Source organism: Alosa sapidissima, chromosome 3 (assembly GCF_018492685.1).
Source record: "Alosa sapidissima isolate fAloSap1 chromosome 3, fAloSap1.pri, whole genome shotgun sequence".
Lineage (NCBI taxonomy): Eukaryota > Metazoa > Chordata > Actinopteri > Clupeiformes > Clupeidae > Alosa > Alosa sapidissima.
Genome location: NC_055959.1, coordinates 25,614,998 through 25,627,497, shown reverse-complemented (window position 1 = coordinate 25,627,497; position 12,500 = coordinate 25,614,998). Strand labels below are relative to the sequence as shown.

General features: G+C 44.8%; 1 protein-coding gene and 1 long non-coding RNA gene across 2 annotated transcripts in view; one reads left to right on the top strand and one right to left on the bottom strand.

Moving 5' to 3' along the window:
• Positions 1–12,500, bottom strand: part of cntnap1 (contactin associated protein 1) — a 29,465-nt gene that overhangs the window by 7,590 nt on the left and 9,375 nt on the right. Inside the window, exons 3-17 of the mRNA XM_042087436.1 lie at positions 12,155–12,348; positions 11,675–11,828; positions 10,907–11,107; positions 10,480–10,664; positions 10,117–10,269; positions 9,374–9,635; positions 8,622–8,771; positions 8,009–8,180; positions 2,625–2,731; positions 2,385–2,507; positions 1,732–1,935; positions 1,161–1,317; positions 897–1,024; positions 480–653; positions 1–204 (exon numbers count right to left, since the gene is read on the bottom strand). The exon at positions 1–204 is cut by the window's left edge and continues 15 nt beyond it. Of these exons, the coding sequence (XP_041943370.1) occupies positions 1–204; positions 480–653; positions 897–1,024; positions 1,161–1,317; positions 1,732–1,935; positions 2,385–2,507; positions 2,625–2,731; positions 8,009–8,180; positions 8,622–8,771; positions 9,374–9,635; positions 10,117–10,269; positions 10,480–10,664; positions 10,907–11,107; positions 11,675–11,828; positions 12,155–12,348 (2,568 nt within the window). The remainder of the gene's footprint in view (positions 205–479; positions 654–896; positions 1,025–1,160; positions 1,318–1,731; positions 1,936–2,384; positions 2,508–2,624; positions 2,732–8,008; positions 8,181–8,621; positions 8,772–9,373; positions 9,636–10,116; positions 10,270–10,479; positions 10,665–10,906; positions 11,108–11,674; positions 11,829–12,154; positions 12,349–12,500) is intronic.
• Positions 5,573–12,500, top strand: part of LOC121706055 — a 17,666-nt gene continuing 10,738 nt past the window's right edge. The window contains exons 1-2 of the long non-coding RNA XR_006030962.1: positions 5,573–5,583; positions 8,791–8,794. This is a non-coding gene — a long non-coding RNA (uncharacterized LOC121706055). The remainder of the gene's footprint in view (positions 5,584–8,790; positions 8,795–12,500) is intronic.

Genomic DNA, 12,500 nt, shown 5'->3' with positions numbered 1-12,500 from the left:
GAGAGAACTGCATGTTAACATAGGTCTGGCCTGGAAACTTCCGGATGGCAGCCGGATAGAAGTCCACCTTTAGGCGTGCCATCTTCACGTTGAGCTCAGCCTCCACGTAGTGCCACTCATTGTCATTGAGTGGTCGCGGCGAGCGGTGCGTCACGTTCTGTATGCCGTCACCCACCATGAACACAAATATCACCTCTTGGGTGGCTGAGGTGGAGATTAGAGAGGTGTGGTTGTAAGGAGGAGGATGGATTATAGATGAGAAGTAAACAACAGCTAAATCCACTTACGAAAACATATGTTGTGATATAAAAAATGTGGGAATATATGTTGTTTTTTTTCTGACCTACAATACTGCCAGCCATAACAGTCAACACATTTCATGTGAGCAAATCTTTAAAGAGGTCTCCCTGATTTTCTAATGTATCTGTGAGAACTAAGATTTTGCTGATTTGTTGTCCCTGGTGTGCTGGTTTACTCACAGTTGAGTTCCACTCGGATGAAGTTGCGGTGGTGGTCATCTGCGTTCTCCACGAACACACCACTGGAGCGGTAGGTTCTAAAGTGGAACGTAATGTCAGCGCTGGGGCCGGGGACGAACGTGGGGAAAGTGATGTAGGTGGGCTTGGTGAAGGCGATGGTGTTCCAGATGCTTCCTAAAGGGAGCATAAAACATCCCAATACATCAAGCCTACAGCAATTACCATATACACTACAAACTATATTACATACAACATATTAAAACTACCAATCAAGTTTTGATGCTTTTTATGATCTACAATTACACTACAATGATACTACAGCCCATGATGAGTCTGATTCTATATATATATTTATTTTGTGGTGGCTGATTTTATGAGGTTAAAATACCTCCACCCCTAGTGAGTTCCATGACTTACGGTCTCCATGGCAACGGAGCGGCCCCAGGCTGAACTGAGCCTCTGAGCCGGTGCGATTGGTGTCGCCAATAACGATCTTCCTGACAGGTAGGTGGTCCCGGAACATCAGGTAGCCCTTATCTGAGTACCTACAGGTCAGACAGTCACGCTATTGAGCACTAAAACCCTCGAGACATAACTCTCTTAATAACTCACATAAGCCTTATCTCAATCTCCTCCTCCTCTCCTCTTCTCTCCTCTCCTCTCTCTCTCTTTCTCTCTCACCACTGGCGATAGTCTGCGTCACAGTTGCACTGGAACTTGGCGTCGGTGCAGGTGTGGTTGATGGCACAGCCACACTTCCCACTCTCTGGGAAGGCTCCGCCCCAGTACTCATGACTCTCATTATTGCGACCAATCCAGAAGCTGTATGGCCTCCCATCTGACAAAGAATGGGAAGGAAACCATTGTATCAGGACATGTTTATTTGCCATTTTACTACATAACATGGGTCATTTCTGTTGAACTAACTAATGTGGATTTGATTTTTTAGCAAAGCAAGCAAGCCAGTCAGGAAGGAAACTATTTAGACCGCAGGCAGGAATGTGGGGTTACTCTTTACATGGCTAGTTTGCCCACAGACTAGCTAGAGATGCTCAAAGTAGCTGTTGACAGTCTGTTAACTATAATTTATGGTTAAGGTTAGTGGTTGGATTTGGTTATGGTGATGTTTAGTAATCGTTCAACTACAATTTTACATACTGAACTTAAATCTTTAGAGATGATGTTTTAAGTCTTCAAGTAAAGTGTTATCAGAATGAAGAGTGGCACTGGTACTAGCCACTCAGGCACTCACTGGGTGTGTTGAGGAGGCGGGACTTGTAGCATGAGAAGTCGATCCACTGTTCGCAGTACAGGGACGTGTTGGCCAGAGCAGTGACCTCATCCCAGCTGGCGTTCACATACCGGACCTCCCCTATGTATGGCCGGTCTACAGTGGAGCCAGACACCTTTGTGTATTCCATACGGTTGTGCTCAATTATCGTCCAAGATTTGAATGCTGTTCAGAAATTAAATCAGATTCAGAAGAGATAAGAGAAAAGAGAAATCAGAAGTGACCAAACTCACTGAGCTGTGGACTTTGCAGACTGTCACTGACTAATTGCAATCCTGGTGGCTCTATTGGTACTACTGATTTCTGACTTCTTATGTCACTATTGAGCTCTGACTTACTGCCTCTAAGTTCTAAAAAATTTTAGAACTTTTGGTTAATTTCTCTCTTAGTCAAGTTGTCATTGAATGATGTCATTGAATTTGGTTAATTTCTCTCTTAGTCAAGTTGTCATTGAATGATGTCATTGAATTTGGTTAATTTCTCTCTTAGTCAAGTTGTCATTGCCATATGAATTCTATATGTTCATGGATAAATGGTGCATTATATCCTGGTGAAATACACAGATGCTCTAACACCGCTATAGCGGTGACAACTCTAGCTCGTCTGATGCTCACGGGTCATCTTGCAGTAGACCATGAAGGGTTTCAGCGGTCCACTCAGGTCTGGATCTATGGTGTAGTTCCCTGACCAGTACTTCCCGTTGAGTCGGTACGCCTCACAGGACTCCCTGTACACAGCTGATGACCAGAGACAGGGAGAGAGATGGACAGGTTCACAGATGCTGTCATCATTCCTTGTCTTATTCTAGTGGCATATCAGAATCAGTGGCATTTTTCTGTGTGTGTGATACTCACAGTTGTGACAGACTTCTCCTTTGTATCCTGTGTTTTCACACACGCACAGGAAGTCATTCCAGGACTGAATACATCGACCCTCGTGCTCACACGGGTTCGGTGTACACCTGCAGAGACAGAACCCATTGTGACCATGGAGGACCTTGTCACTACCAGACTGACGGGAGCTCAAGTCAGGATACCAAGGGCGTAGCAGGAAATCAAATTAAATCCTTCACTCACTGTGAGGTCACGTAAGCCCCACCACCCCTCCCTATTTTTGAGATATGTGCATCCTAGAGGCATTTCTTAGTAAAAGGAAGGGAACAGGACGTTTTATCATAATTAAGGTGTGCTGAATCTAACTAGCTCTATTCCCAAGCTGAATTTTGAGATTTTGACCATATAATTAGCATAAACTAGCATCAATTTTGAGGGTCAAGAAAGATGTGTAGTGATGAAATGTAAAAAATTGTATGCACCATATTGCTATGTAGCATAATAATATTATACACCATTTAAAAGCTTGAACTCTTGGGAATCCAAATATGACAACATTTTTCATGTACAATCTGTATAGTGGTTTACATTGTCAGATTAATTTTACTATGTCTCAATTAAATTTGATCAAAAATGACATGTTTGTGGATGTTATAACATAAACATAAGTCGTACCTTAATTATATCACTTGAAATACAAACGTATTCCCTATAACTAAGAAGAGATAATTGGCTATGTTATACCAGAGAGGGTTAAAGCGGAGCAATCAAGGCTCTTTGGTTATACTGAAGTTCCACAGATAGCTAGTAACGCTTTCTCATTGGAGGTTATGGTAAGTGTGTGTGTTATCTACGAGCTAAATTAGTCCTCTACAATGGGGTATTGGAAGCGAATTAGGTTGGTAATGTATGTAGTCTCGGCATGAGTCAGTTACATACATATTTCTTAATAACCATTGTGTTAGTAAAATTGAATGTCTAACTAAATGAATAACTATATAATAACTAGTGCTTCAAGAGGCTGGTCCTGGCCCACCTCAAGACCTGTTTACCACCCTCACTGAACCCCTTCCAATTCACCTTCCGTCAGAACAGGAGCAGGAGTATGTACATGGCTTTAACACCATTGTTAAGTTTGCAGATGACACTGCAGTGATTGGTCTCATCAGCAACAATGATGAGACGGCCTACAGGGAGGAGGTGCAGCACCTAACATCGTGGTGCACCGACAACATCCTGGCTCCCAACACCAAGAAGACCAAAGAGCTCATTGTAGACTTCAGGAAGTCAAAAGCTAGCACACAGTATGATATGGAAACTGCTCTGCCTCCGCATCACCGGTTGCCCAACGCATCACCAGTTCCTCACACCCCTCCATCGTAGCGATGCTTGCATTGAACAGTCCTCAGCTCAATGTGTGTTAACAGAAAATTGAACAGGAGATCATGGACCCTGGGAACATAGGACCTTGGGAGCATAGGACCAGAGCCGGACAGTAACGGAGTACATGTACTTGAGTACAGTACTTGAGTACAATTTTGAGGGATCTGTACTTTACTCGAGTATCATTTTTGTGGAGTACTCATGACTGTACTCAAGTACATTTGAGAGGCAAATATTGTACTCTTTACTCCACTACATTTCTATCCATAACCGTGAGTACCGGTTACTACTTCTAAAAAAAAAGGAAAAAAGAAAAATCTTGGAAACCCTCAATTTGTTGTTTCCCTCTCAAACGTGATTGGATTGTGCAGGTGCCACTGATTGGGACAGCCTATCAGCAATCACCTTCAGCTTTCCGCCAAAGTCAACTCAGATTTAGATAAGAGACGAAACCATGGACGAAACTATGGATGAAGACGCAGCAGGTCCATCCCGGGAATGTGCCAACCTGTGGCCCCACCTCGCCAGACTATTTAAATTTTCTGAACAAGTTAATGATAGTTTTCGCTTCAAGTGTTTCAATTACAAAATAGTATTTTGTATTTGAAATACATATTTTAAATACATGTATTAGAAATACTGCCCATCCCTGGCAACATGGTAAAAAGATGAAAATGACTTGATTTTACTTCCAATTCATTTTACATTCTTTTACATTACATTGAGTTCGGAGTTATCCAAGAGTTTTTTTTTATTCTACTTTCTATTTCTATTACATTCTGCAGACCAAGTGCTGTTCTGTGTTCTGGACAACAAGCACTCTGTCAATTGCTTCTCTGTGTTGAGGATCGTGAAGACAAGGAGTTCTGTTGTGACCATGAACTGGAATGCCTGCATGTTCTGCCAAGAAGTGAACTCAAAGGTTAGACTTTCCATGGTCTCAACAATGAACATGACTGATTGAACATTGGCAGCCTCAGATATGACCAGATCCTTTCAGTCCATCTTCCCTGTGACTGGGACAAGCTAGTGGCAGTTCCTGGGGATGGCAGAGGACTAATATTAGCCACACAAATAAGACTTGGCACTAAGAGAGATGAGCAAGCCATTAGGAATGTATGGTCAGCAAGGTTAGACGTCAAAAAGAAGCAAACAGATGGAAGAACTAGACTATTTATTAGCAGGTATGGAGAAGACAATAGAGGACTATTCTGAGTGAGAAAAACAAATGATGTGAAGACAGGGTATAAAGCCTAAAACCAAGATGGTAGAGCCAGCTTGCTTCGGGAACCCATGCTCTGGAATGCATTACAGCTACAATTCTTCAGTATTCTTTCACTATGTCAAAATCCTTCTGAGTTTGAATTACTTCATCAGAATTAGACACCACAGGCAGCAGGCTGATAGGTTGGGGCTAGGGTTGGGGTTAGGTAAGGGAAAGAATGAAGTTTAAAAGTGGTGTAGTGTTTTTTCTGTGCACTGGCCTATTGGTACCATACCCTTTAGCTTCTCCTATATGTAAAAGCATGTTAAAATGTATTATAAAATTCCATGGTCTTAACCTAAATTAACTATATTTCAGGAATTTATCTAAAATGTAGATGGTAAGGGTTGGGGTTAGGGTTAGGTCTGAGGTATGGGTGGGTGTTTGCAGGAAGCCTGGGGCCCAGGGCAGCACTAGGGTTAGGCGTTGAGCTGGGCCTATGCTGGAGTCTGAGACGGTGGATGTATGCATTCTGCCCAGGGCCTAGCAGAGCTCTACAGGGCAGACCTGTGGTCAGAAGACAGCCTGGGACTATGCTGGAGTCAGTGTTAGGCTGGGACTATGCTGGAGTCAGTGTTAGGCTTGGGACTATGCTGGAGTCAGTGTTAGCCTGGGACTATGCTGGAGTCAGTGTTAGCCTGGGACTATGCTGGAGTCAGTGTTAGCCTGGGACTATGCTGGAGTCAGTGTTAGGCTTGAGGTGAAGAGAGTGGTAAGACTGCATGCTGCCCAGGGCCTATAGCTCTTTGTTGTTGTGATCATATTGGAGAATCCTGTCGTACCATTGTTTAAATAACATTCACTTTTATATGCCATGCAGTTCATGTTTTAGTTAATATTCAGATAATGTTATGTTCAACTTAACAAGGTAATTTTAGGCCAAGTTTACTGTGTTTATTTTCTTTATCTGTTCAAAACTAATGTTTGTTTGTTAATTTGTCTCAATTCTTAATATTTACAATTTTTCTGGGAATATCTGCTGCATAAATAAACCAAAAGAGAATTTAGTTTGGGGAAATTTGGGAAGTTTGGCCTCTTGCTGCCACCAGCATGATGTTGATGTTCTTATATGGACATACTCAAATGCACAAAATAACAGGTCAGTGTTCACCAGAAATATTATATTGTAAGACAGAATGACTAATTTGTTCTGACTATTTAGTTTGTTTCCTTTACTCAACAAATGCTATATCACAATAAAAACAGTGGCCTTTCCCATTTGGAATCAATGATATGATGATAGCTTGATGCTAGCTTCGTTGTTTTATTTTTTTCATAGCCTTAACTTTTGATGTATTGCCCAAAGGAGATTTCTGACATGCACACATGTGAACAATGTTAATTTATTTACATGATATAATGATGCCCGCCCAGAGAAAGTGCACAAACCGTAATTTTGGCAGCCATTTTGTTTATACTAATTAGATGGTCAAAAACTCAAAATTCCACATGGGAACAGGGGATTCAGCACATGTTAATTATGATAAAAAAGTCCTGTTCCTAACTTTTACTAAGAAATGCCTCTAGAGCAATATACTTAGGACTTTTTCTTGAAATAGCACTTATTTACATAATTGAACCTTAGACAGCACTCTTAATCTTCTCAGGGCCCTCATCCCCCTGGCCCAAAACGGACTGAGACCAAGCATTCAGCCTGTAAGCCTCCTCATATCACACATTCACTCAGCCATGTTAGGACCATGATAAACACATCGCTGGTGTTCTGTCCTTCTTCTTACAGGAAAGGATTTAGAATGAAAATCCCAATGATTAATGTTGCCGTGTGTCCTTTGGACTCAACTGGCAAAAACAAGAGCTGCCTTGTGATGTTGAACCCCTCCCAGCCCTTTCCCTGTGAACCCATTAACAATGCAGCTTCTCCTCCTCGTCCCCGCTCCTCCTGCTGTGTGATTAATGACCCAAGAGGCTAGCTTTAGCACTCTCCCAAAACACAGTCAGGAAATATTCACATTGCTAGTTCCGAACCTTAGCTTAAGGCCACCGTAAGCACAGTGGGTTGACATCAGTCTTATGTGGCGGTGGCGAAGCCTCCCATGCATTTAGCTACGCACAGACACCTCAGGCAGACGGCAGTAAATCTCCCGTGAGCATCAGTGCCCGTGGAGGACCAGGCTTCTTCCAGCAGTATTAACATACATCTCTGCACTTATGAGCCATGACCCTGTCACCTGAAGTACACAGGAGGGGGGGTGGAATGAAGTGATGACTGTCATATCCATCACATTATAGATCATATGGAGGAGGATTTGGTCTGTAATGTGGTCTGCGTCCCTTGCTAAAGCACAGGTACAAGCACATACAGTATGCACACATGCATTCACACATGATACCTGTTCTATTCTCAAGAGGACAGTCTGTTCCCTATCCTGTCTTCAATTCGATCTCTCTTGCACAGGCAGCCCAGACAAGCTCTGTGTCTCTAGATTGCTTTTTTTCGGTATCTGTGTCATCCTTCACCCTTTATTTCCATTAATTTTAATCTCTTTTCATCAATACACACACACACACACACACACACACACACACACACACACACACACACACACACACACACACACACACACACACACACACACACAAACACAAACAAACACATACAGACACACACAAACACGCGCACACAAACACGCGCACACACACACACACACACACACACACACACACACACACACACACACACACACACACACACACACACACACACACACAAATACACAACACACACACATATACACACCTGTCTGTTATGCCACAGGTGCCTAGCAGTAGCTCTGTGTAGCGGGCCCATTTCCGTTGCAGCATGATGTCGATGTCAAACGGTTCGTCATCTACAAATATCTGCTGCATGCAGCCGTGGAAGGTGTTGAGCTTCGTCACACACCGGCCCGTGTTATTGGTCTTTGGACAGCCTGCCAGCCAACGACAAAGTGCTCCGATTTGTCTCTCTTGAAAAACAATTGGTCGCTTCCATAGATTTTCCGATTACTTTCAATTTCAATGTCATAAGTATTACAAATAGGTCAGACATCTCTCCTTGTTTTGGGCAAGTGCGGGTATAGGTAGGTGTGCTGCCAGGTCAGCAGTGTGGGTGTGTGTGGATCTGTGTGTTAGTGTGTGTGTGTGTGTGGCTGTGTGAGTGAGTGTGTGTGTGTGTGTGTGTGTGTGTGTGTGTGTGTGTGTGTGTGTGTGTGTGTGTGTGTGTGTGTGTGTGTGTGTGTGTGTGTGTGTGTGAGGAATGAATCCTTCAGGAATGAGTCATATGCTCTCTACAGTAATCTCTCTCCCCAGCAGAACTCCACTAAAGCTCTCTTTTAGCTCACCACTCCGACGGACCCCCATCGCTCACTCACCCCCAAAGAAGTAGCGGTCACCCGTCCGCACCATGAACGGGTTGGTAATCTTCAGCGGTGAGCCCTCGTCCTCATCTATGGTCACCGACAGCAGGTTGTCCTTGGCTGCCAAGTCCACTGTGTGCCAGTAGCCATCGTTCAATCGGTAGCCTGTGGGCAAGAGAGAGAGACGCGTGGGTGTCCTCCACCTCCTTCCCAAACAAACAGGACTTATTTTTCTCGCTGCTGCCAAGGAAGGGCAGCAGACCATGGCAGCTCAGTGCCCCCTCCGTTTGACAGTCATGCCATGGGACTGAGGGCATAACAAAGGCTCTTCTTCAGCTCTCATCTCTCATTGTCTTAGCAGTCTACTTCCTCCTCCTTTAAATCAACTCTGTAATACAGTAAATTGTGGGGAATGTGGCTGATTACAATAGACTCATAATGAGGTTTGTACAGTGGATGATCTGAAGATCATTGCTCATCAATGACACCTCCGATTAAAGAACAGAGGGTGTGATGGAACGTTGTGGCGCAGGCGGCAGCATCCTACCACATTTGGGTCTACACTCCCACAGGCAACCGGATTTGATTCTGACCCACGGTCAGTTCCCAATCCTTCTTCCATTTATTCCTTCTTCCCTTCCATGTCCTGTTGCAACTAAAGGCCACTACCCACCCCACCCCCCGAAATAACACTTTGGGCTTATGACGTGATGGTTGATTATCAGATCCCTCGTCTTTCCATCCCCCACCCCTCCCCGAGCACTCACCTGCGGCGAACCTGAGCCTCTTCTTGCCCGGCTGGAAGAGTGTGATGTTGACCTGGCCCTCGCTCAGGCCCAGCTCCAGGGAGCCCAGGTCATCGGCGAAGCGGGTGTACATGAGCAGGCCAGTGTAGTCCCACGTGCGGAACTTGAAGCGCACGGCCAGCCGATCCTTGCGGTAGAAGCCGGGCACCTGCAGGTAGTTGTTGGGCCCAATGAAGGTCACGGGCCTCCATAGCAGGTCGCGGCACGTGTAGTGCATCTTTGTCTGAGGGAAACGGTCACACAGGAACATGGGTGAGGTCCACAAATAAATAACTGGAACTGTTCTTATTGAATGTATTATTATTGAATGTACTATGCTTTTTGACATGCAGACACCTCACTGGTCACATTCTGTCAATGGTGTTGTAGCACAAGTTTCAGAACAGTACTAAACTAGTTAGCTGACATCATGATATGTTAGGTCAAGCTTTGCTGGACAGCTTGACATACAGTATGTGTTCAATCACCTTTCAATATCAATAATCATATCATTATCATATCATATCATATCAATAATCATATCATTATCATATCATATCAATAATCATATCATTTTTCAGATCTATCAGACCATCACCAGTGTGGTTGCTCGCTGGTGTAACCAGTGTGACCAATCTTCAGAACAATCACATTTTAGGTCCAGTGTCCAATACTAAGCGTTGTACTTGTACGGCTCAGCTGTTTTGAGAAACTGAATGTGTTACCTTTCCATTTGCTAGCCGGATCTCAGGTTCCTGGTTCTGTGCCATTTTAATGACGTTGACTCCATTGACGAAGACGTTCTCTAAGCAGCCTCTGAAGTTTGGCCTGCCAGGCAGATGGGGCAGGTCCTTCTCGATCACCCCTCCAACATACATCTGCAGCAGAGCACAGCCGTCAAAACTAACAGCAATTACAGCTACGATTGAAATGATTGAAATGTATTACTGTAACATACTATGTATATGAGAAGTGGCTGTTAAGTGGTAAGTATTGATTTCAAACTACTGCTGTCTGTTTAAATGGTCTGTCAGCTTCCAGAATTTGGCTCAGCCAAGATCGCAAGCTTTTGCGTGCGACTACAGCACCTGCGTCTCCAGGTCCAAGTAGTTGAACTCTCCATTGAGGACGGCCGTCTCGGTCTGGCTGTCCAGCGTGAAGTTGACCTGACGGCCGTAGCGTTTGATGGTGACGTAATGCCAGTGCTGCGTGTCCAGCAAGTTCCCCACGCGGATGCTGGTCAAGCCGTCCGTCTGGTGCACAGTGCTGCTGCCTAGAGGAGGAGATGCCTGTGTTAGGGGCGTGTGTGTGTGTGTGTGTGTGTGTGTGTGTGTGTGTGTGTGTGTGTGTGTGTGTGTGTGGCTGTGTGTGTGTGTGTGTGTGTGTGTGTGTGTGTGTGTGTGTGTGTGGCTGTGTGTGTGTGTGTGTGTGTGTGTGTGTGTGTGTGTGTGTGTGTGTGTGTGTGTGTGTGTGAGTGTGTGTGTGTGAGAGAGGACACCTGGCGGCGTTGCGTACCGAGGCTCATGTGCAGGTAGAGGCGACCCCTCTTCAGCTCCAGCGTGAGCAGGTCTCCCTGCTGGCCCTGGCTGTGCAGCAGCGTCCCCTCTCTCTCCAGGGTCTTGAAGTTCAGCGCAAAGTGGTCCTGCAGCGTGCGGAACTTCTCGGGGAACTTGTAGGCCACCATGTCGTTGCCTTCCATGTGCATCACGTACGAGTCTGAGGACAGAGAGAGCCACCAGAGGACAGTGGTGGTCAAGATTTCTGCAATCAAGTTCTACAGCCAACTGATTGACATGAATGCCATTCAATTTGATGGGGACCAGGCTGGCTTTCCCACAACTCAACAAGAGCACCAAACGCTGATTTCTGTTTGGATTGTTTCTTTGAACTTGGATTAGTTTAGAATATTTTTACACTCTAATCATTCTCAACCCCATTTCCAACCACAAGGCTATCTCCACACCATTCACCACTCCTTTATGTATGTTGCTGATGCAGTAATGCCCTAGCTGTTTGCTTAGCTGATGAGATCTAATTGGTCTTTGATGATTAGTTGAAATTACCGGTAATCAACTTTCAAAGCGGAATGCGAGCGTATTTTCAATTGTCAGTTAAGGCAAACCGTTTGTGTTACCATAGGAACGAGATAGAACTTTTTATGGTGTGAGCGTTGCGTTAAGCTTGCCGCTGGCCAATGTGTTCCCCGCCCTAGCTGATAGCTGATGAGATCTAATTGGTCTTTGATGATTAATTGAAATGAATGGTGACCAGTGGCCTGCTCACCGTAAGGGCAGCCGTACAGTTCCAGCCGGACGCCGATCTTGCCTCTGTTCTCCGTGTTCCAGCCCATGGGCAGGAACCGTACATGCTTTGCCGTGAAGGGGTAGTGGAATACGTTCCTCTTCACCTGGTAGTAGTTCCAGTTCCCTGGCAATGTCTACAGAGAACAGAGCTCAGTTGGTCGTAACCGCCATCATCCAGTCCATTCAAATGTTGTTTTTGTTTCATGTTTGAACACTTTATTTTGACTTCTGTGTTTTATACAGTAAAGCAAAAGAACCATATAGAGTTCATATAAAGTAGTCATCCATAGATCCTAATGCATGTTTAACATGACTATACAGTATGTGAATATAATATCAATGACTATGAGTAATCTGCTTCTCCACACTGGTTACAACTGAGCTTTTATGTACAGACGGCAAAGGGGAATGCATTTAAGACTGCAGTTCTCTTTTAAATATGGAGAGGGCTTCTTCTTACCATGTTCCCCCCTTTCATGACGTATGGGGTCCAGGCATCGGGGCGGTCCCCAAACAGCACCATGTACTTGGTCACCCAGTCGTAGGAGTTGAAGGTGCCCTGAGTGGAGATGGCCGTGATCCGGTACTTCTTCCCCAGGTCAATCTGCAGCCACGGCTGCCTGTCTATGGGAGAGGGAGACCAGCCGCTGCTGCCTGCACACACACACACACACACACACACACACACACACACACACACACACACACACATACACCATACACACACACACACACACACACACACACACACACACACACACACACACACACACACCACACACACACACACACACACACATACACCA